The sequence below is a fragment of the Typopeltis vanoorti genome, chromosome 12 (assembly GCF_054136105.1).
Source record: "Typopeltis vanoorti isolate ZY-2024b chromosome 12, IOZ_Tvanoo_1.0, whole genome shotgun sequence".
In the NCBI taxonomy this organism is placed as follows: domain Eukaryota; kingdom Metazoa; phylum Arthropoda; class Arachnida; order Uropygi; family Thelyphonidae; genus Typopeltis; species Typopeltis vanoorti.
In genome coordinates, this window is record NC_143560.1 from 72,625,129 (window position 1) to 72,650,365 (window position 25,237).

The window sequence follows — 25,237 nt, forward strand, 5'->3', positions numbered from 1 at the left end:
TTCAGGAATATGATCAGGTGTTATCGCAAAGTTAAAACCTTTCTTGAGTATAGAGATCTCTGGTTTTGTTAATACGTGATCTGCAGAGAAGGTTTAGATTTAAAACATTTTGCATGAAGATCGTTGAATTTTTTGATTTGGTTCCATTTGCTTGTTATAAAGGCTTTCTCATAGAGTCCCTAGGAGTTCATGTTAGCAAGTCTTTCTTGCATATGCATGATCAGGTATGTATTATCTCTATTGAAATTATTTCAGACCATTTTGGTGGAAAATTAAGAAAAACAAAATTATCTACGCAGTACAACCGTTGTGACATGAAAGGCATCAATATATACAGTGATGCCATCATTTCGATACTGGTATAATGGGAATAAAGACTAGTCATTACTTAAGTGAGCACTTAACAACTCGGATATTACATGTGTATCTGATGCTCATCCACCATCTGCATTCACTAAAGTTGTTTTTAAGTGGATATTCCTCCTTTTATTACACAGTCATAAAATTCTGTGTATTTTATGACTGCATAATAAAAGGAGGAATATTTATGACTGTGTAATAAAAGACTTTGGAAGCAAAGTCAGATTTTTATAATCTGACTTTGCTTCCTCATCATGTCACTCTTCTTTATAGAACTCCATAGTAATTACTTTTCTCATATCAGGTCCACAATATCCTTTTTTTTTCTTTTTTAATGCTCCTATTTTAGATAACACTTTAATGTTATTCATTTATTTAATACTAAAGTGTTACTTGTCTATTTAAATTCCGATGTGATTAATTCTCCTGACTGCATCCTGACTGACTACATCCCCAACTCTGGGGATGTAGTCAGATAAAGCTTCCTTTAGGCACTGACTATTCTCCATACACTGCTGATTTCTTTACCAAGTAGGTTATGCCAAGGCACCACCTCATAATCACCTACCTTACAGTTTCACATGTCCCTTCTTAGTCAAAAGCGTTTACACCTTTCACTGTCAAACTGCATGATCATTCTCAACAACTGGAGACAATGTTCAATCATTTATAGACAGATTCTCAGAAACAACTACTACTACTCGATCCAATGCTTTTGTACCATAAGTCCCTTCCATTAGGTGCTACTTAAAGTAGTTATTACTGATTAATTTATTTTACAAATTGATTTTCTCTAATTCTGCTTGATTTGTGTGCATATCCCCATAGCTGAATCATCAGCAGCCCTCCCTGAATTCATAATACAAGTATCCCTCGATGTTACCGTGTATATATCAAAATCGCATTAATCAAATATAATAATGAATGGTAAAAATTACAATTTGTCTGTGATCGATTACTGTATTAATGATTAGTTTTATATGGTATTCTTTTAGGAAAGATAAAAAATGAATGCAAATAAATGTTTAATAAATACTTGTACCTACATTATTTACTGCAATTTTTTTTATCAAAAGAAGTTATCAAGAGTCATTTGAAGAGTTTTAATTTTTTTCTTATCGGCATAAATTCTACGATAACAAGCAAAATGACTCTCCACACCTCGGCAAACAAGCAATAAAACAAAGAAAAAACACTGCAAATATAATACATGATGGTACAAATTAAGTGGATATTGAATCCAACATTATTTCATAGCCAAATATAGAAACTACAAGAGTTTCGTGCCGAATATATAGGAACTACAAGAGTGTCGTGCCGAATATATAGAAACTAAAACAGATCACTTTCCATAATGTAAAGCATATCTCCTAGAGGACATGTTGATAAATAAGCCTTTGGCTCTCTATTCCAGTAATACATGATGGCTTAAGTTAAGGGGATAATAAATCCCTCATTATTTTACAGCCGGATACGAAACTCTGAGATCGAAATCTAAGAGTTTCATGCTGAGGAACTATCGGCGAGTCCAAGCATAAGTCATCACCTGGGTAGTACAACACAGGGCAACTCGTATCGAAGGTGGAGCAAGCTCCGTCACTATCCTTAATATTTTCTCATAATGTAAAACGCAGCTCCTAGGAGATGAGGAGAGGTCACTACCCAGACCGTTTCGACCTATATTGAGGTCTCATCAGTGAGTAGGCAGACCTGGAATACCAAGGTTTAAGTGAACCGAACTTACATATACCACTAATGAATTGCCAGACTGGTGTACCCATATATTATTATTACTACGATAAAGAGCCAAGAGGCTATTTTTTTCGGCGGTGTAAATTAAGTTAAGGGGATAATAAATCCCTCATTATTTTACAGCCAGATACGAAACTCGGAGATCGAAATCTAAGAGTTTCATGCCAAAGAACTATCGGCGAGTCCAAGCATAAGTCACCACCTGGGTAGTACAACACTAAGGCAACTCGTATCAAAGCTGGAGCAAGCTCCGTCACTATCCTTAATATTTTCTCATAATGTAAAACACAGCTCCTAGAAGATGTATTACTGTTTTACATTATAAGGAGAGGTCACTACCCAGACCAGTTTCGATCTTTATTAAGGTCTCATCAGTGAGCAGGTAGACCTGGAATACCAATAATTTTTGGTTTCACTACATCTGCCAATGATGAGAACTCCATGTTTATTCCTGATATCATGTTGGAAGTTTAATGGATTTTTTACAACACTCAAAAAGAATTAAAATAGAATTTAATACTTCCTATATTTCGTCCTAGTCACTAGGACATCTACGGGGATTACAAAAACAATTAATGTAACATATACACAAATAACAAACAATACTAAGCCCAACCACGTGGGTGACACTAAAGTCCTATCTAGGTAGAGCGCCCTCTAAGGGCAGTAGTAGGTGGCCTGGAATGTAAGGTGGGAACTCTGGTGATGAGTGTTTCCCAAATCTTCGGAAGCTTAATGCAACCATATTTATTGAGATTTGGTTGGTTTTTGAGAGCTGCTGCTTCTAAGAAAAGTCTCTCTTTCTTGAATTTGCTGTGGTGGAGCATGGTGGTTTTCTTCCATGATACCCTGTGGGTGGTGTCCAAAACATAGTCAGCCAAGCCTGAATGGCCATAGTTGTGTTTGAAGATGTAAGACTTGTGTTCCTCTAGACGGATGGATGCTGATCTGCCTGGCTGTCCAAAGTACGCCAGCTTACAGGAACAGGGTACTTTGTAAACTCCAGGCAGAGAGAGAGGAGGGAGCTGATCTTTCGTAGAACGGATAAGGGTAGCCAGTTTGCGGTGGGGCTTATATGCTGTGTGTAGATTGTACAGTTTTAGTATCTTGGCTATTTTTTTGGCTATTTTTAAAAAATCCATTAAACCTCCAACATGATGTCCTCACAGCACTTAAGCCTCTACACATTTATTCCTGATACTTGTAGCATCAAGTGTATATGCATGAAAACCAACTACCAGATTGATGAGTTGAATCTGGAACCAAATCCCTCTCACTATTTCCACAATTAATTCTTCTTTCTCGACAAATTAGGTCACACATTTCCTTGGGTTATTCCTAACATGCCATCATTTGTTCACTCTCTCAGTGTTTGTCATCATACTTACAATTTCTACTAGTTATTTTTAATGCATGCATCTGCAATTTCCTGAAACCATGCAAACATATCTAGTTTTCATAGTAACTATCAAAGTCATCCCATACATCAACATACTGCCCACCATTTCTGCTACACAATCTACTTACTGATTCATTTGAAATCACAGCAATCTTCATCAGCTCATTTCTGTCATATCATAGCAAAACCTCACTCAACTTTACTATCCTCTCTCATACCATACTTTTCAAATTATTTATTCCAACCAATACAATCATATCAACCACTTGTATTTGCATATATATTGCTTCAGCCATGTTACAAATCTTTACACCTGGAAAACATTATTCATTCATCAATCACTCATTCGGTAAACCTGTGATCATGGAATCACCATATTACATTCCATTCTTTGTTATCCATTTCTGTTTTCTTGATCCTTTCTTTACTTCCTCTTTTCTAGCTATCTGCTAAGCACCTTTCCAATCTCTCCAAAACCAGTAGTATTGTGCACGCAAAGCCTGGAAATTTAAATCATAATGCTGAACTATATAGAAATAGTGGATATTAAAGATCCAACATTATTTCAAAACTGAATATACATAGAAACTTTAGAGGTTTCGAAATTTTGACTAGAGCTTATGAGAATACAGTCCTTGGCATCAGAGTTGCCTTAGCATGCACTACTTAAAAGAGCTTACAAGAGTGCTGTCCAAGAGTCTGTATATTTGCCTTTATTAGTGCATTTTGATAAAGGTTTCGCTGGTCTGGCAGCTGTTTCAAACTGGTTGGTTCTCTTCAGAGACACCGTTTAAGTAAAGGTCTCACTCTAAAAATTAGATTATACGATCAGCTAGACCACCCGAAACAAGTGACTGAAAGATCGTCCAACCCAGCCCAGTGATAGGCTCACCCTACCACTGAGCAGAACTGCTCATATTCCAGGGAAAAGCACCACCGAAATGGCCCCTCACAGACCACGCCGGAAAGCACCCTCCCAGAAAATGCTCTCTCTCAAATCCACCAAAATCCGAACTCCCCTCAGCGGAAGTCAGACTAGGCAGTCTTGTCATTAAACAAACTGGTTGGTTCTCTTCAGAGACTAGTCAGAAACCTTAAAAGAGCAAAAACTCCCATTTAATACCAAAGCAAATGTCAGATAGTTGTATTTTTCATAAATGAACTCTAAGTTGGTGCATAATAGTAATTATTAAAGAAAGAGCCATAAGGCTTCATTTTACATAATTTGTAAATTATATAGAAATAGTGGATATTAAAGATCCAACATTATTTCAAAGCCAAATATATATAAAAATTTTGGCAGTTTCAAAATTTTGACCATAGAGCTTATGATAATATAATCCACAGCATTGGAGTTGCCTTAGCTTGCACTACTTACAAGCCATGAGCACTGCCCATGCATCCGTATATTCAACTTTGAATAAACATTTGAATCCTTAATATCCACTATTTCTATATAATTTACATTGTTGAAATGAAGCTGTATGGCACTTTCTTCGTTAATCATGCTGAACTTTTTTCTTCTCCCCCATTTCTATAATATCTTTTTTCTGTATATTCGACTTTGAATAAATGTTTGGATCCTTAATATCCACTATTTCTATATAATTTACATTGCTGAAATGAAGCTGTATGGCACTTTCTTCATTAATCATGCTGAACTTTTTTTTTCTCCCCAATTTCTATAATATCTCTTTCATACACTGTCCTCTTTCACAGCCCTATTACCACCTTGCATTACAAGACCTCCATTCTTGCTCACATTTCGTGTAGCACTATCTGCCAATCATCTCTTGCATTCTCAGTTAAAAAGGTTACACATTATCCCCACTGTTATTCACCACCTATATGGATCACATTGTGAGGGAAAGTGGCATTAGGCCTGATACCAAAAACTGAAGATATTCAACTTAGCTTTTTAATTTTATACACATTGTACTCCTGAATAAATCCAGTACAAGCCCGAAGGATTCTGAGAAGTAAACTGAATAACTGCTGTAATAAATCTAGTATGAAAATCAATAATAAAAAGACAAACCATGAAAAATAAGCAGGAAAATTAAAAATATCAACTGCATCCTAAACGGAGAACACATTTCAACTATTTAACAACAATTTTTAATGAAGATGGCAAATTAAACATGGAAATAGAAATAACAGAATTAGCACAGCTGGTATGGTAGGAAGTCAAATGAATAAATTTATATGGAATAAGAGAAATTAGTCAAAGTAATCAAGTAAGCTGTATACAACAGTATTAAAAGCCAATTTTAACTTAAGGATCTGAGAGCTGGGTTAGAAATAAAACACTTGATCAAAAACTGGAGACCACAGATAAGAGAGCTCTGAGAAAGATTAAGCAAGCAACAAATGGCATTAATAGTGGGATCATATTAAAAATGAGGATATTATGAATGAACTTGATATTATTAGCATTCAGGAAGGTGTGAACAGAGCTAATCTCAAGTGATATTCAACTAAACAAATACCTATTTTGATAAAGACTAGAAAAATAGGTATTTGTTGCTAGGAGGACAAGAAAAAGATTAAGTAAGACATTTACAGACCTTCCAAAGCAAGATCTAGGTGAATCAAAACAATAAGAAATGCCAAATTATAAGATAATTCAAGACAATACTGAAATTCGACAGATAACAGATTTCTTTGGAAGATAAACTTTTTTATACTAGAGTTGCTACATCGTTACACGTTAGTAATGACGTAGGCTTTTCATGTAGTATTATCATATCTTGTACACCCCCCACACACACACTCTTCCTTGAAAGTACATATCAGGAATTTGAAGACAAGCAACAAAGAAAATAACTGAAAATAGGCAGAAAATGGGAAAACAGTTACTGCATTCTCAAATGAGAACCTATAGCACAAGTAAAATATTTCAGCTCTTTTAGGCAAGTTTTAACTTGAATTACCCACTGATATTTCTATGCTCCTTCAACATTTTTCTCAACCTGTTTTCAATTATGTTGTCATTGCATGATGACTATTGATTAGATTTTGTTCATGAAACAATCAGAATGAACATTCAGATATTTCAAAAAATATGAATATTCAATAGAGAAATTAACATCTCACAGCTTCTGATATGCAGTTTTAGTTAAATTATAAAGCTTATTTCAGTTTGTAATTCAGGAAGGAGTGAACACAGAAGATTAATAGTTATTTTTCTATTAATTCTAATTTTTCAATTCTTCTATAAGTAAATCTCAGAACCCATAGCTTAAACTTCATAAAACCCACACCACCTAAGGCGAATAATGGTCAGTCAGTTTAACATCTTACTGCAAGAATATACATATTCAAGTAAGGTGCATCTTATCCACAAACAGTACCAATGTGCTAAATATGCTTTGCAACCTTTCATGTGTGGACTGATATAAAAACATCTGTAACTACAATATTTAATGATAAAAGTTTTTTTTTTTTTTTTAAATCATGTTTTCAGCATAAATACATGCACGCTATTTCATTGTGAAAATGAATGTTGGTTAACAATTTCAAGGTAAAACTGGAATGAAAGAGACAGTACTTAATTTTAAAAAAAATCTTTACAACATAACGTAAATACCTATATAAACTTACTTTGTAATACTATCATGATATGCCTTGATTTCCACTTGTGGATTAAACTTCTGAGCACTTTCTTTGGCTACCTAATACAAGTTAAGTAAAATAAATTTATTTTATTACAATGACATTAAGTAGAAGATTCCACTGTTTCATTACACATCACTTGATTTACTTGATCAGAAAGATCTATGTTCAAATTCCATCATAGCCATAAAGAATATTCCATGCCAATTCAACCCAAGTTAACAAGTCTCAGACTGGTAGGGATTCTCCCTTTCAGAAATTTGCATTTTTCTCTGTTACACAGAAAAAATTAACTGGAGAACGTACGACTTCTATGAAGTAGCATGCACACCTGTAAATTCCAACCACTTAAGTATTATAATAAACCACATGCCGTTGTAAACTCTAATCTTAATCACTTAAGTACTATACAGTCAACTCACTACAGCAAACACCATTATTGTAAATTCACTCACTATAACAAACTAAACTACTGAAAAGTCCTAACCAAATTCCCATTAGGCATAATGCTATGCTAAAGGAAGTTCACTATAACAAACTGATTATAAGCTAGGTGGTCTCTACAAGTTTGTTATAACGAGAGTCGCGTGTGTGTGTGTGTGTGTGTGTGTGTGTGTGTGTGTGTGTGTGTGTGTGTGTGTGTATATTTGTGCACACGCATAGCTACAAAACCTACAGCACATCAGCACCATATGAAAACTGTTAAAAAGAAATAACCTGCAGGTAGGTTTTTTTTTTTCTTTCTTTCTTTTGGAACAGATAAAGTTGTAAGTCTTTGGGAAACTGTGAGGAGAAGACTGTCTCATACAATAGAAAGAAAGTGCAAGTAAAGACAATCTGGGAGATTTCAAGCTACAGTGAATAGATGCAACAACCAGCAGTTGCATGTGGCTTAAGGAAAAGCAGAATGGTCATTATAACCAGTTCAGCAGAACAGCATCCATGAAAAGATCCACAGAAAAAGCATAAGGTAGAAATGAGAAAGTGATTAAATTGAGTCTGTGAGGGCATTATTAATTAATCATATACTTTCAATCCAGATAGCTTCAAGCAAGTTTAAGAATATGGTCTGCCACTACAAGTGTGAGAACAATATTCTAATACAGATGGGTTTAGAATTTATATAGTGTTAAGTTATACAGGTGAGAAGTAATGTTGTGAGCAGAAAAATGTGCAGTTTTCAAGTAGGAGGATACATCTTTCTTGTGTGAAATAAGACAGGACTGTATTCTATATACCACCAACTTGTATAATTAATATTACACTTGATAACAGACTTAAGAATAATTCTGTGTCTGGCATACAAATTTAATTACTGGACCTACAACTCCCCAAATTTTAAACAGCCATCTTTTCTCATCTGATTATATAGAGATAGCTATGCTTGAACTCAAAAACCAATACTATCAATAAAATGGACATTATCCCTAGATTACATCTTGGGATAGTATGTCCATTTTATGTGGTTCTGTCAACAAAAAAAGACTTCCAAATCTTAATTACTTCCAATATTTCATCTATTTTCTCATCAGTATATTCATACATATCATTTCCACTTATGATATACAAATGACAAAGTGGTCGTCTAATAATTCAACTACATCTGGTGCAGCAGTCACTTTGCTTTTATTTGCTGCATAACAGAGGAATTCAGGATTTCCTTCGGCTTGCTCAGCTAGTTTCCTCTCGTAGTCCAATTCTGTTTTTCTTACTACATACTTATCACTTTTCTGATAAACACTCTACACTGTTTATGGATTGCATCATCTTAATTTCCTTCATACCAGCTCTTATAGTTCTAATATATTGAATTCTGGAAATACAATCTAACTTTTTAAATATCTTTTGTTTCCCACGTGCTATTCGCATCTTTCCCTTTGTTGCTAGCTTGAAGTGATAGCATTGCAACAGTTGATACCATGTTATCACTTCAAGCTGCCATTTATGATTATAATTTCCTGTTCTCTTTTTTCACATGTATCAATTCCTAAGAGAAGCCTCTTTCTATAACTAACCACATAGCATGATTGCCTGCTTGTTTTTCCAAAGGGAGAGAAAATGACCATAAGATGATCATTTACAATAGATCTGATGCTTTTAGACCCTGAGCGTTCTCTTTTACATGCTGTCGAAGATATTATCCTTCAGCAACTCTATAAATTCTTTCTTTCCACTTTCCAATGGCATTTGCCAATAGTAAAATGCAATGATCACTCACCTAGAAGCTGCTACCTGCTAATTTTGCCAAATACAGTTTATATTCATCTTCCCTGTTCATGATAAGTATGTTATTTTCAACCACGAAACTAACGTAATAAAATAACTAACACTGGGTTTATTGGTAATAAGATTTAATACTACTAGTCACCTAGTAGGCGAAACTAGTAGTATTAAATCTTTACAACCAATAAACCCAGTGTTAGTTATTTTTATTCATCTTCCCCCTGAATCTCCAAGCTTACAACATCTCCCACCATATATTTTGTTCTGTTAGCAAAAACTAATCTCAAAGTCCCTCCTTTAACTTAACCAATATTTCTAGACTTAATTCTTCTGCAATCAAACAATAATTCTTCTCCCACTTTATTGTCATCTGTATTCTCATGGGTGTATCCTCCTCTGTTAACCAAGTCCATTCATGCCAATATTTTTTGGGCAATTTATATGGACTAAGACCAGTTCCCCTGTATTCCTGATAATTACAGCATCAGTGACATCTAATTTAACATTCTTCACTACTCCCCATTTTTTTTCTGGCAAAAACTGTCAACTGCTGGTGCAAAAAAAGTAACGAATTGAACAATATTCATAGTATCATCCCATCTACTCACAATCATTCTTATTATTAACTATTCACTCATCTCTATTTATACAAAATCTCTCCAGCTACCATCCTAACAACTCAGTATCTCCAATTCTGTTCTTTGTCACTCATCAGCCATTCTAATTCCTTCATACAAGACACATTCAAATATTAATCAGCCCAATGATATCTCTTCTCTCCATTAAAATTATTCCATGCATGTTTTCTACACAACCGTATATTACTGAATCATAATCATTCATCCCTTCCTAATTTGCTATCATAGTTTGGTAGCATATGTTACCGGCAAAGTGTGAAAAGCAGGCATTCTATAGAATGCGTGACGTTTTTAGGCAAAGTATGAAATGTCAGTTTTATTTTAATATTTTACATACTTTCCCTAGGCATTATATAGAATGACAATACTATTTCAGCAAAGTATGAATAAGGCTTTCATTGAAAAGATGCATGTGAAAATGCAAGTACAAAATGTAAGATACCGGATTTTTCTACAAAAAGAGAAAAAGACCAGTTTTGAACTACTTGTTGCTACAAGGTAGACTAGAATGGCATTCTGAATTGCACTTAACTGTCTTTTTCATACAAAAGCACTTCAAATTTCGGCACTTGGTCTTGCAAGTACACCTCACGAATCCTTGGCCGCTACCCATGGACTAGGTGGAAGCGGCTGACCAGAGAGCTATTTAATAGTCAGGAACGTCTCCAACTCTTAGTAAGTCCTTGGGACATAAAGTGAATTGTGATCTGGCATAGAGTTGGTTTAAAATTCCTTCAGCAGTTCCAAGTCGGTAAAAACCATCGTCTGTCACACTCATAACAACTGCCAGCAGATTGCCCGAGTCACCCCATCCCTTGTCAACATCTGGGATAGGAACTCGTACAGTAGCCCCCAAAGGTGCAGGAGGAAATTTTTTGTCAGAATCCATTTTCATTTTTTTGGTCTGTATTTCCAGATTCAATTTAGATCGAATTTTACCTTCGACAGCATTCTCAATATTGAAGCAAAGAGTACACAAAATATTAACATTGCAACTTTCTATTTTCTAACTTCAATCGTCTTTACTCTCATGTCCACGTAACTGCCAGGAGTATTTTATACTTTGCCGATTTGCCTTTCTATAGAATGCCTAGGAAATGTGTGAAATTCTAAGCGTTTCATACTATGACATCCGACTTTCGACATTCTATACAATGCCTAATTTCACACTCTGTCGGCAACATATATACAATCTAGGATTGTTTAAGGGTCATCCAGCCATATAAATGAAAGGAGACATCCCCATATCGCCTTTAAGGAATTTGGAGAACAGACTTGGGCTTCTGACCTAATGTCCAATTCTCACCTTCATGTGGGTGTTCCCCATTAGTAGGTACCCACTGGGCACTGAACGAATAAGGATGGGCTAACAATTTGGGACTTAGTTAACCAAACTGTACTCTCTGTTGGCTTAAATTACAAATACATGATGGTACATGAGATTTCATGCTGGCTGGGGAACTTTTAAACAATGCCCCTGCTGTTTTCATTAGGGAACCACGGCAAACAGTGAAAGTCAGTACCATAAGTACAAATGGGTCTGGCTCTGTGTGTAATTGTTTTTAAAATGCCATACTACTAGACTGGATGATGACGATGTGATTGCTTAAGTAGATATCTTCCTGTGTGTGTGCGCGCGCACACGCTTTCTGTAAATGGAACAAACTCCAACTCAAAATTTACAAGAATAAACCCCAGTGTCAGACGCTAAATTTATATAACTATTTATTTACTTAAATTTTCCTTTACTATAAAATGTGTCTAAAAATAACCTTGCACTTCCTTAACAAAGTTATATAATCATTGTGTTTCTAATGTAGAAATTAAGATAGGAACCATCAACATAAGGAGTACTAATGGAAAGGAAATTAAACTTGAAACTGGAAAGTACGATGTGGACAAAATTGGCATTACTGAGACAAGACAAAAACAGGTGAGATCTTACTAAATAAAAAGTGGAGGATGTTATATAGCATTCAACACGAAGCATCAATATAAACTTCTAGATTAGAAGGCAATTTGAAGTAGTTATTTGGGAAACTTACAAATGGGAAAATGAAACTTCTTTGGGATTATGTTGCACAGAAGGCTCTCCTAAGGAAGAGGTGGAAGAATTTTTCAAGTCATCAGAGCAGGCAGTTGACAAAGAAAAGGAAAAAAGTGGTTCTTGTTAGAGATCTAAACAGTAGAATAGGAAATGAATCCTGCCAGGCATGCAGAAACATTTTGGGAAAATTGGGAGAAAATGGCAAGGCTGATTACTCAATTTCCTCTAAACCTGTAAAAACACGAGCAATTGATGATCATTATCTATTTACAACTCATCTTGTAACCTAATGAACCAACTTATCCTCTTTTATTCCATTTTCCAGTTTTCTAGAATAACTTTCTTCTGTGCTCCTGAAGAACTACAAGCTCCAGCTGTTCAAGGACCACATTATGCAAGACTTATTTTTAATGGAATTAACAACACCAAACAAACTATTTTATAAAATGATGTTTTATTAACTTGCTTATATTTTGGAAAATTTCAAATCAGTATCATCAGAGCACAACACAACATGTATATGCAATGAGTAAGTGAAACAATACAACTGTAATGAACAAAAGGTTCTATTTTTTTGCCCTCTAATGTTGTAAAAAAATTACAACTATGTGAGAGTTGCTCTTAACATAACAGTCTCCCAAATTTTTGGCAAATTAATGCAACCATATTTGTTCAGGTTAGGAGAGTTCTTCATAGCCATGGCCGACTCAAAAAATAATCTTTCAGATATGTAACGATTTCTAAATAATACATTAGTTTTCTTCCATCTAATCCTGTGTGAAGGGGTGTCCCGAAGCATGGTCTGCCAATCCTGACTTGTCATAATAATGATAGCTAATGTATTTTTTGTGATTCCAGACAGATGTTAACCGATCTCCCTGTCTGTCCATAGTAAGCCAAGTCACGGTCACAAGGAATTTCATACACTCCAGGGTGTGCTAAAGGGTGAAGTTTATACTTAGGCTAGTGGATCAGAGTTGCTAATTTAACATGAGGTTTGAATGTGGTGCAAAGGCCATGTTTCATTAGTACTTTGGATGTTACATTAGTACATCTATTGTGTCGAGATCAATCTAAAACATCAGACATAGGAAATAGAAATGGTAATATTGTATTCCTGTGTATTAGAGGAGAGAGAGAGAAGTAATGGGGCTATGCAGTATTTTATCTATTTTGTTGTAGGAATTGTAGCTGTTGGCCAAGAAAGTATGGTGCAGATATTTGAGTTCAAACAGAGCTGTACCATTAGTACAAATGGCTCTGTTTATGTACTAATGTTTATAAAATTTTATATAACTTTATATAACTCTGTTTATAATGCTCTGTACTAATGGTACAGCTCTGTTCTGCAAACAGAGCTGTACCATTAGTACAAATGGCTCTGGCTCTATGTGTAAGTGTTTTTAAAATGCCATACTGTGGGACTGAATGATGATGATGTGATTGTTTATGTAGATATCTTCCTGTAAATGGAAAAAGATAGTGATCCATCTGAAAGGGGTGTGGGGTGACTAATGAGTCAAGAAAAGGTAAATAGTTGTTAGATTATTTTTCCATAAAGTGGATTTTGGTGTGTTGGCTGTTTAGATAGGTGACAAACACATCCAAAGTGTCTTGTCCATCAAATGGCAAACAAACAGGACTTGAGATCTTTTGTCTGTTACACCTGTATTGTTTCACTTACTCACTGTTGCATATACATACTCTGTTGTGCCCTGATGATGCCAATTTGAAATTCAGTGAAATATAAGCAAGTTAATAAAACACCTTTTTATAAAATAGTTTGTTTAGTGTTTTTAATACTATTAAAAATAAGTCATGAATAACCATCAACACCTAAGCTTATCTGTTAGGAAGAAACACATTAATCATTTCCTTCTTTCTCCTTAACCACTTGTCCATGCAGTACTGGTATGCTAAGTTTTGTAATATATATATATATATATATATATATATATATATATATATATATATCGTCGTCGTCCGGTAGCATCCTCCAGCAAGAGGGTTGCAGCAGATGAGCAGCTCTTCTCCATTTCTCTCTGTCTGTTGCTTCCATCATTCTTAAATCAGTCCATTCCACGATGTCATTAAACCACTCACTCTCTCTCTCTCTCTCTCTCTCTCTCTCTATATATATATATATATATATATAAGGTTATTTAAAAAAGTTTCCCTGTTGCTCCAAGTTTCATTTGCTCCAGCACTTAGAAATAAATATTATTTTAATATTTATTTCTTGTCAACATTACATAAAGTGTATAAAGCACATATACACTTTATGAAAACATTGAAATATTCATTTCATGTACTGTTTACTTCTGTATACAATAAATTACAGAAGTAGCAGTACTGCATAGATAGCAAAAGATAGAAAGCCAGTCACAGTGCTGTTTATATTGCATCACCAAATGACTAATTAACTACAGATGAAGCTATGCAGAAGCAAATTTAGTGCACTGTGCTATATCTGTTCTCAGTGTCCAACATTATTCCATTGCGAGTCTAAAATGATAGGGGGCAAAAAAAAATTAACTGCAACAATACAATAGATCTGTTAATATGCTAAGTAATATAATAAATGTCTTTGAAAGTTTTATTTATGCTTTAATGGTCGTGTGTATGTTTTATTCGGTCAATGTACTGCTGCTACTATCACAAAGCCATAAAATAACTTGATCCTGTAAATCAAGTTATTGATTTACAGAATTTCATGACACTTTATAAAAGTGTCATGAAATCAGAAATTTTTCTTTGCAAATCTGATATCACAGGGAAACATTACAATGGTTTTCTCATGGCGCATTTTAGATTAAAAAGGAGAGAGTTAATTACTGAATTGGCAAGGAAACATTTAATTTATACATTTATTGCAAAAAAGAGAAGTTTATATTTCTACAAAATTAGTCTTGGCCTTTATATGTCATTTTATCAATACAATTTTTTATGCATTAATATACCACCATTTACCATATAGTAAGAATGCTAAATTAATTTTGAAAGGCAAAAAGTAAAAGCAAAATTTAATCTTACCAGTGCTTTGGGTTTACTGATATGCTGCTTTTGAAAAAGAAACTGCCTATTTAGATTACTCACATCTATTGTGTCGAGATCAATCTAAAACATTTCAAAAATTATTAAATTACATAAATAATAAATGTCACATCAGAAACACAATAAAATATTCAGATCTGATTTAGTATTTAGATTTAAAAGCTATTAATTATTGTATAATATAATGGTTCTTAAGATTTTTATCTTAGTCACAACTCATGAATGTAGTCTATAAACATTACAGAACATTATTTTTTGAAATGTAATTCACTGAACCACACTAATCTAACAAAACTATGTACATAATTCACATATATAACTATTTATTTACTTAAATTTTCCTTTATTATGAAATGAGTCTAAAAATGACCTTGCACTTCCTTAACAAAGCTATATATTCATTGTTCCTAATGCAGAAATTATAAAGATATATAGAGCTTGATAAAAATGTGCTCATTCATGACATGAAAGTAAAGAAATCAAAAGAGCAGCTTCAAGCTTAATCATAAATTATTTACATAATACTATTTCATGTACTGGGTGAATTTTTTTTTTTTTTTTTTTTTTTTTTTTTTTTTTTTTTTTTTTTACCTTAACTTATTGATCCCACTGGGACTGGTCATTACAAATTTCTCTTGTCAATTATTACCGACTTTGTCATAATGGAATACCAATGACAAAGTTAAAAGAAACATTATTTAACATATTAAAAGAAAGACAAATACCAAATAATATCCTAAAAGCTATCACAAGTATATATGAAAATAATCAAATACAAATAAGATTAAATCACGAGCTATCATATATGAGAGAAATAAACCTAGGGGTCCGACAGAGATGTCCCCCTCTCAGCAACTCTTTTTAACACGTTCGCTGCCAACTACGAGTATACTCGTAGTGGGTAAACCTGCTTCACAAGCCAGCTACGAGTATACTCGTATGATGCTTACCGCCGGGAACGAGATTATTGTAGTGACCTTGAAGAAGTGAAAATGCTTGGCTTGTGGGGCTAGCATCAAAACCGTGTATTCTCATAGACCGTATATGCTCTGTACAAGCCAACTACGAGTATACTCGTAGGACGCTTACCTCCGGTAACGAGATTATCGTACTGACCTTGAAGAAGTGAAATTGCTCGGCGTAGGGGAACAGACCATGCCGAAGTAGCGTGGCAGCGAACGTGTTAATATTTACTTAAATGAAATAATAATAAAATGGAATAAAAATTTACATCAAGGAATTAAACTTTCTCCTACAGTGAACTTAAACACTGTCCTTTTTGCCGATGACCAAATAATAATTACAAATTCTGAAGATAACGTACAGAAAGCTATTTTAGATCTAAATGAGATAGCCAAAGATTATGGTATGATAATATCAACAGAAAAATCAAAAACTATGGCCTTTAAAGGACAAGATTCAGCAAGAACTAAAATAGTAATAGATAACAAGATCTTAGAACAGGTGAATTCATTTAACTGCCTAGGATGTATGATCACATATGAAAATGAAAAAGATATAAATGTAAAAATTGCAAAATATTTAAAAATAACAGGTGTAATTAACTCTATATTTAAACCAAACCTAGTTCAAAAATAAACTAGACTAAAAGTATACAATACATTAGTCCTACCAGTCTTAATGTATGGAAGCAAAATCTGGACAATAAAACAAAAAGACAAACAAAGATTAATAACAGCAGAAATGAAGTTTATGAGAAAAACTGCAAAGTATACCCTATTTGATCACAAAAGAAGAAATTATGAAAGAATAAAACTGAGAACCAGTGATAGAAAAAATTTAAAAATATAAACATAAATGGATGGAACATGTTCAAAGAATGAAAACAGAAAGATTACCAAAACAAACCTTAAAGTACAAGCCACTAGGAAAAAGAAAATCAGGACATCCACTTAAATTATGACTTCTAAAGCCGGAACAGGCCATGCTAGACCTAAATCCTTGATACACATGATGATGATGATGATCTTAACTTATTAATCCCACTGGGGCATGCTGGTCAATAAAAATGTCACTTGTCAATTATTACCGACTTTGTCATAATGGAATACCAATAAGAGGACAAGGTAAGAATATATCGTTTCACCTTTATAAAGAGTCAAAATAACTAATTATGACATGCCAATATAAACCAGATACACAGCAGATGGCAGTAATTGGCAATGATGGAATATGCAGAATTTGAGCTATTAAATAGTGGATAAACTTCGAAAGTTGAAAGTATTAGTTCCCCCCCCCCCAATACTGAAAAAAAATTATATAATTTCTTCTGGGTTTTATTTTAATGAGTGTTTATAATTCTGAAGAACATCTTTTGATATTGCTCAGTGATATAGCATATCATACGATATCACTGAGCATGTCCAACTGACAATATTTCATTGCCACTTAAATAGTGGTTATGAATGATTAAAACCTACAAATATAATTAACATAAGTAGACTTAAAGGTTTTATTATATTCAATATTTATGATTTTAAATGTTTTTACAACATTTATGATGGTAGAGAAGAAAATAACTTTTTTTTCATAAAAATGAGTGTCAGAACTGAAAATATGTATTATTGATAAAATGAGTTTTTCCCTTTATGTCTCACAGTCTGATAAACACTAATACATAAACAAACAACATATTTGCTTCAACAGTGGTTACACAGGGTTAAAATCAGTCACAGCATTAACAAAAGCTTATAAATCTGGCAATAAACAAACGACTATGATAAATCAGGCAACCATGGGTAGACTATATCCAGACCAACATCCGACTACTGAGATATTTACCCAACTGATAAGTCAGAACAAAATTTTTCAAGCACTGAAGACATAGGCTATGCACATACAGATAATGCTATAATGATCAGATATCACATAAGCTGGGGCACTGCCCAGTTATACAAGAGCAGAGCTTTTTTTTTTTTTTTTCAGATGAACCACAGAAAAACAAGGAAAAATAACTTCTGAAAAAACTTCAACCAAAAAGAATAAGTCAGTATACCACATTAACATAATTTCTTAATGAAACTAAAAAGGCTATCACAGGAGAGAAATACTATAAGATGATTTATTTGGGAAAAAGAAGGAACAGTTAGAGCATTCAACAATAAATAAATATAAACTTATAAACTGGAAGCCAATATCATGGCAAGCAATATGGGCAGTTTCAAAATGAGAATTTGAAAATGGAAACTCAGAATCACAACATACACCACTTTACCTTACTTTAAAAACTGCTTCTTCAAGTGATGACAGAAACAGCTTTTTTTCAACCATTATGTCAACTTTTGGAATGTGTATTAGAGGAACAGCATTATCAAAGTCTTTGCTTAGAACTTAAGCTTCTATATCAGTAAGATTATAGTTAGAAAAATTTATTTAATACAAATTTACTGGAAGTCAGAGAGTTGGTATTTTTGTGAAACTGTTGTATAAAAGCTTGAATTCTTTAGAACAATCTTTTTCTACTCTTGCGACTTTCTTTGAATGCATACAATTTGGTGCTCCATATATTCCACACACATATGCCATAACATTCTATATTACAACAAATAATGAATTTGCCATAATATGTAAGTGATGCTTTTTTGTTCAGTGAAAAACAAGTCTGATCTAGTTTTTTGTAAGCAAAACTTGTATTTCTCTGTGCTTTTGCAGAATGTACATTTTCTTAGATTCTTAAAAATTCAGAATAGAATTATCTCTGCAATTTTTCCAAAAAATAAATTTCTTGGAAAGTGAGACTTTCTTGCATTTCAGCTTTTCTACAGAACATATCTGCATCTGTCTCCCCGTCAAGATGATAAATTTTAAAGTAATTTACAAGTACAGTGGTATCTCGCTAATCCGAACTAATAAAAACCGTGCTCGTTCGGATTAGTGAATTTTCCCCCAAGAGACAACAATAACTAGCGTTTAAGACAAAAATAATCAGATTCTAATGGTACATCAATTTAATTCTGTAAATAAATGATGTAACTGATAGAACAAAGCTAATGTACTGTAATGTAAAACTTAAAAAATAATACAGTACACAAGTTTATTTTAGTAAAAAATTTAGTTTGTATGTACCTATATTGTTGAAGATTCTGATTTAATAAAATTGCATAGTTCAGTCCATAACTTAATTTGCATAAAAAAATAGCACTTTCTTGTACACAACACAAAAAAAAAAGTTTCACAAAATAACAAAAAATTTTTTTTATTTCTTTGTAAAAAAGTCACTGATTTTCTTTTGCTTCTTGGAATCTAAACTTTTTTCGAATGCTTCTTCTTGGAGCTGCATTAGCAATAAAATTTTGTGGAATGGCATATCATTCTGCTTAGCCCATTCTATACACATATTAAAGCTGTCAACTGTCTCTTCATGTTTCACTTTTTTTTTTTTTTTTGAGTTCTTTATCGTCGTCATCATCTTCTAATTCATGCTGTAGCGTCATATTTATAATTTCAGCATCTGATTTGATTTCGAATTCGGTGATTCATGCCGAAAATACAATATGTACAGTACAGTATAAAAAAGCAAATGTGAACATGCACAATAAATCAAAATAGGCAATATCACTGTACAATTATATTGTACACTATAACTGTACAATCGATAGTATGAAAAAAATACTGTACTATAATAATAATAAAATAAATAATAATAGTTAAAATAATAATTATTAAATAAAAATAGTAATTATTATTATTACTCGTGACACCTCCAATAATAATGCGTAATAAATAAGACTTTTTTTCTTTCAAAAACCGCAGTTTAGATTACTGGAGGGTTTGGACTAAAGAGGTTCGGATTAGCGAGATACCACTGTAGATTTATATCAATTTAACAACCTTCTCTCATTAGCTTCAAATCCTAATCATGGTTTTGCTGATGACAACTGCAATCATCCTCTGAGACGTAATTACAATCTTTGCTATATAGCTTTTGAATTTCACCTTCCTGTCTACTAAACTTCTAAGATATCCACCCTAATCAATTTATTCGAGCATAATCTCACCAATATAAGACACTGGATATCTCATGACAAAGTATGTAACTTTACATTCACTAACACTATACTGACAGCCATTTCTACATGCCCACAATTCTAGCCTATTCAAATCATTCTGCAAGTGCTGCATATCACCCTGCCTATCTTTGCATCATCAGCAAACAGCTGTATGTAACCTGTCAAATCCTTCCCAAAGTCAACATAAAGACTGCATAACAATGTCCCAAGGTTAACAATCCTAGTGTTACATCACTGGTCAACTTAAATTTTGCAGACTCTCCCATACACCACTTTTTGATATGTCAGTCAGCCACCCTCTTATCCAAACAGTTTATAACTCAATCCAATATCCTTCAACTTATGCAAAAGCCTTCTGAGCTGTATCCTGTCAAAAGCTTTAGCAAAGTCCAAAAGTATCAGTTTATCTATTCCCTTTGTTAAACTCAAGAGTACTATTATTATAAAAGATGAGCAAGTTGCTCAAACATGACCGTCCCTGCATAAACTAATGTTCATTGCAAAGTACAGATTCTGTCATCCCATTTCTGTATGCTCTTACATTTCCAAAATCTCCAAACCACTGCAGAGATAATGATGGGATGATATTTACACATCAGTCTTTGTACTGCCTTTGTGCAATGGAATTATCATACATTCTTTCTACTCATGTGGAATCTTCCCCATTATGAGTCAGATATATAGCCTGGTCAAAAAGAAACAGCCATTTCAGCTGAAAATTCTTTTAGCATCCATGCCAATATCCCATTAGCAACTATTGCTGAATTCTTATTCAGTTTGTGCAAAAGCTCTAGTACCTCCTTATCTTATACTTGCGTTTCTTCATCCAGTGAAGAGGCAGTAGAGCTCGATGTCGCATACACCATATTGATAGCTTTTAGTAAAATATATCAGTCACTGTATTTATTCAAGTAGAACTCACCCTCGCACATATCTCACACACCTAATTTCATTTTACGAAAAATACAAAAAATTTTAAAGTTTGGTATATATACCTTGTACATGAAAAAAAGTTTAAAACTTTAAGAAATAGATAGTGAATGTTATTATGGAAGTTTCAGATATTTTGGAATTCGGTTGAATAGAATCAGCATTTCAACTCAACAATTGTCAGCTTGTTTGCTGTTGAGTCATGTGATCTTTTGTTAATACCATACCAATCATATGCGAGACCAGTAGTAGTGATAGCAAATAGTAGATTCTTGGTAAGTCATACCCATTTTCAATTTTTTTTAAACTCACAGTGATCTTATGATTCCTAAATGATAAAAGGACAAGCAATAATGTTCATGAAACTGTTTGTTTTAATTTAATTACAAATGCATTGTCATTAAAGATTCAAATATGTCGCGTAATGAAGGCCAATCGTTGATAATTAAAATGTAAATGTATTCATTTTATAAATAATATGAGCAATTATAAATTATATTGAATACTAAGAATTTCACTATGAATGTCAATTTAATTTTTTCATGAAAAACTTTAGTTTCTGAAAATCCTGGCACATATCTTGCACCATGATTTTTTAAGTTTAATTTTGAAGAAAAAAGTGCAAGTTATATTCGAGTAAATAAGGTATATCAACCTTCTTTTATTAACTTCAAATCATGATTTTACTGATAACAGTATACTCATCTTTTGAATATGTGAAACCTTGTGGTACTCAAATGATTCAAGCTTCAAGATCTTCCTGAAAATCCTTCAAGAGTTTCTGAAAATCCTGGCACATATCTTGCACCATGATTTTTTAAGTTTAATTTTGAAGAAAAAAGTGCAAGTTATATTCGAGTAAATAAGGTATATCAACCTTCTTTTATTAACTTCAAATCATGATTTTACTGATAACAGTATACTCATCTTTTGAATATGTGAAACCTTGTGGTACTCAAATGATTCAAGCTTCAAGATCTTCCATGACCAATGCATTAAACTATGATCACTTCATTCAAATGCATTTCACCACTTCATGCAAATTACATCAAAACACCACTTAAAAAAAGCCTTCGACCTGGCTGAATAATATGAGTTACAAAACAGGGAAGATTCCAAAGGAGTGGAAAGAATGTATGGCAATCCTTTGCACAAGGGTGGTGCAAAGATTGATGTGTCCAATTATTGACCTATCAGTATCTCTGAACTGGTAGCGAAAATTTTGGAAAAGTTGGTAAGAGCTTGCATACGGAAATGGGTTAACTAATTTGAAATGAACAGCATGGGTTTACTAGCAGAAGGTCATATTGGAATAACTTGCACATTTTAAAATAACATTCTCGCTGAGTTGGACAAGGAGAATAGATACACCATGATACTTTTGGATTTTGCTAAAGTTTCTGACAGGATATAGCACAGAAGACTGTTGCATAAATTAGAAAATATGGGATTGGATTATAAAGCAAGGATAAGAGGATGACTGACTGACATATTAAAAAGTGGTATATGGGGGTGCAATGTGACTAACCTGCAGAATGATTTCAACTGTTGACACGTGAAAATGGTTCAGATAAATGTAAGTAAATGTGCATTCTGGTGAGGTGATGAAAGAAAATTATGAAATATCCAATGGTGGGCTAAGCTAAAAAAACTGATAAATCAAGAGATCTTAGAGTTTAAGTAGATAAGTTTGGGGGGAACATACAGCAAAGATTATAAAGATAATTCAGAGGATAACTGCAATGCTGAAACAAACACTAACACAGAAGGATAGTCATTTTGACTCTTTACAAGACTTTGATATGACCTCATCTGGACTACTGTGTGTGAAAAATTATCTCATGGTTTCCAAGGTAAAACAGTGGAAAGCGTGCAAAGAAGAATGCTCAAGATATCAGGATGTGGAATGTAGATGAGGGCAGATTAAGAATGTGTGGACTACAGACACAAGAATAGGAGTGTCTGCAGTCCACACATTCCCAAACAAAAGCAAAATGGGTAATACAATATGCTTCTGAAATGGCCATATAAGATGCACATAGATACAAGTTGCGACAATTTAATTCCCAGAATGCACTTGTAAAAAAATCTACGTTTGAAACTATACATTAGTGGCTACTGTCACCTTCCAAGTAGTCCTCTTGTGCATTTATACACTGGTTTAGATGGTTTCCATTTTTGGAAACAGGCCTGGAGCTCCTTTTTTGGAATACTATTGAGTTCCTTTATCACATTATGCTGGATATCAGCAATGTCAGAAAATCTCCATCCTTTTAGCACAGTCTTTAATTTTGGAAACAGCCAGGAATCACAGGGAGCTAAGTCGAGTGAACAAGCAGGATGACCTAATTCAGTAATTGATTTTTTGGCCAGAAACTCTATCACAATCAATGCACTATGGCTTGGTGGATTGCCATGATGGATGATCCACTTGTCAGAACACAATTCAAGTCTCTTTCTCTGAAGAGAATCTCATAATCTTTCAGCACCTCTAAATAGTAATGCTGGTTGACCATTTGTCCCTGTTCAATGAATTCATAGTGAACTATCCCCCTTATAATCAAAGAAACACATACGCATAGTCTTGAACTGTGAACGTTACATGCATGTTTTTTTGGATGTGGCGAACTCTAGGGTTTCCACTGCATGCTGTGGCATTTTGTTTTGAGATAGTGCTGGAAGCACCAGGTTTTTGTCACCCATAATTACTCTTGGAATCATGTGCTTATTTGCAGAAAGATCAGTCACAACTTAAACCCGCCACTGCTTCTGTTTGTCCATCAAGATCCAAGTCACAAACTTTGCAGAAATGTTTTGCATACCCAATTCTTCAGTTAAAATTACCCTGACTGTTTCTCGATTCATTTGGAATTCATCAACCATTAATCGCACACTTAATTGTCCGTCAGGCTGTACCAAATCTCGCACTCTGTTCACATGTGTCCATTTTTGTTTTTGATCGCCCGCTTCTGGAGTCATCATTAACATCTCGCCCACCTTTGAATCTCTTATGCCACTCAAAGACACTTGACTTTTTCAGAGCATCCACACTGTATGCCACTTTCAACAGCTCCAACGTTTCAGTAGCAGTTTTGCCGATTTTCACACAAAATTTGATGTTAACACGCTGCTCCAAATTTCAATCACACTTTTTTTACGCTGATGAATGCAGATAATGTCAATGAATAAGAAAAAGCATGACAGCTGGTGTAGATAATATGTGGACTCACTAGAGAAGCCTCTAGGAAATCAAACTCCTGGAGGTCTCTGGTAATGTCCAAACCTGCTCAGCCTTAGAATGACATTCTCACATTTTGGATAGTGAACCAAACTGCCCTAAGAATACACCTGTTTCTCAAACTTCAGATATCTGCAGACCCCCTTCTTAAATTTTCATTATTACCAAGTACCCCCTAATTATTTTATTTAAAAAAAATTAATTAATGTCAATTTAATTAATTAAAAATAATTAAATTAATTAAAAATATTTAAAAAATTAAATATCTATTTTATTTGAATTTATATGTTCATGTAAACAAAAAATATGATTTATTTTTAATAGAACAAACTTTATAAAGATACTATAAAGTTTTACTTATTTGAAATAATTTATCATCAATGAGAGAGGAGTAAAATTGCTTATGGTGAGATAAAATTTCAGCAAAATTTGGCTCTATAGTTGTTAATTTCAATCTCAGATGCAGTTCGACATCTATAATGCAATTCCTCTTCTTCGTCTTAATATCTACAATGGCCGAAACAACTTCGCACAGATATGAACTTGGAAATAGAAAAATAAACCTTAGAGCTTTATCTGTTAATTCAGGAAATTCATTCTGTATTTGTAGCCAAAATGATGATAACATATTCTCCATGTATTTATTTTTTAGGAAACCATCAGAAAGTTGTTCTTCTTCTATTGATGATAGACCCTTTGGAATAAATTTGTTTTTATTGAAAGGGTATCTTATCCACTCAATATTAACATCCAATTCAGGAAAATACTTTTCTAGATTCATTTGTAAGTTTTTTAAATGCTGCATGATAATAATTTTCACATCATCATCAATTTCTTCATTTGAACTTGCGAGCAATTCATGAAGCGATGGAAATGCGTCAAATTCTCCATTACCAACCTGCTTTTGCCATAACTTCATTTTTGCTAACGTGCCGTTCACTTTATCTTGGA

General features: G+C 33.6%; 1 protein-coding gene across 3 annotated transcripts in view; it reads right to left on the reverse strand.

Annotated features, from left to right (window-relative positions):
* Positions 1-25,237, reverse strand: part of LOC150100882 (SUMO-activating enzyme subunit 2-like) — a 252,095-nt gene that overhangs the window by 210,918 nt on the left and 15,940 nt on the right. For all 3 annotated transcript variants that reach the window (XM_090402202.1, XM_090402201.1, XM_090402203.1), the window contains exons 2-3: positions 15,068-15,151; positions 7,115-7,185 (exon numbers count right to left, since the gene is read on the reverse strand). In XM_090402202.1, coding sequence (XP_090258328.1) covers positions 7,115-7,185; positions 15,068-15,151 — 155 coding nt within the window. The remainder of the gene's footprint in view (positions 1-7,114; positions 7,186-15,067; positions 15,152-25,237) is intronic.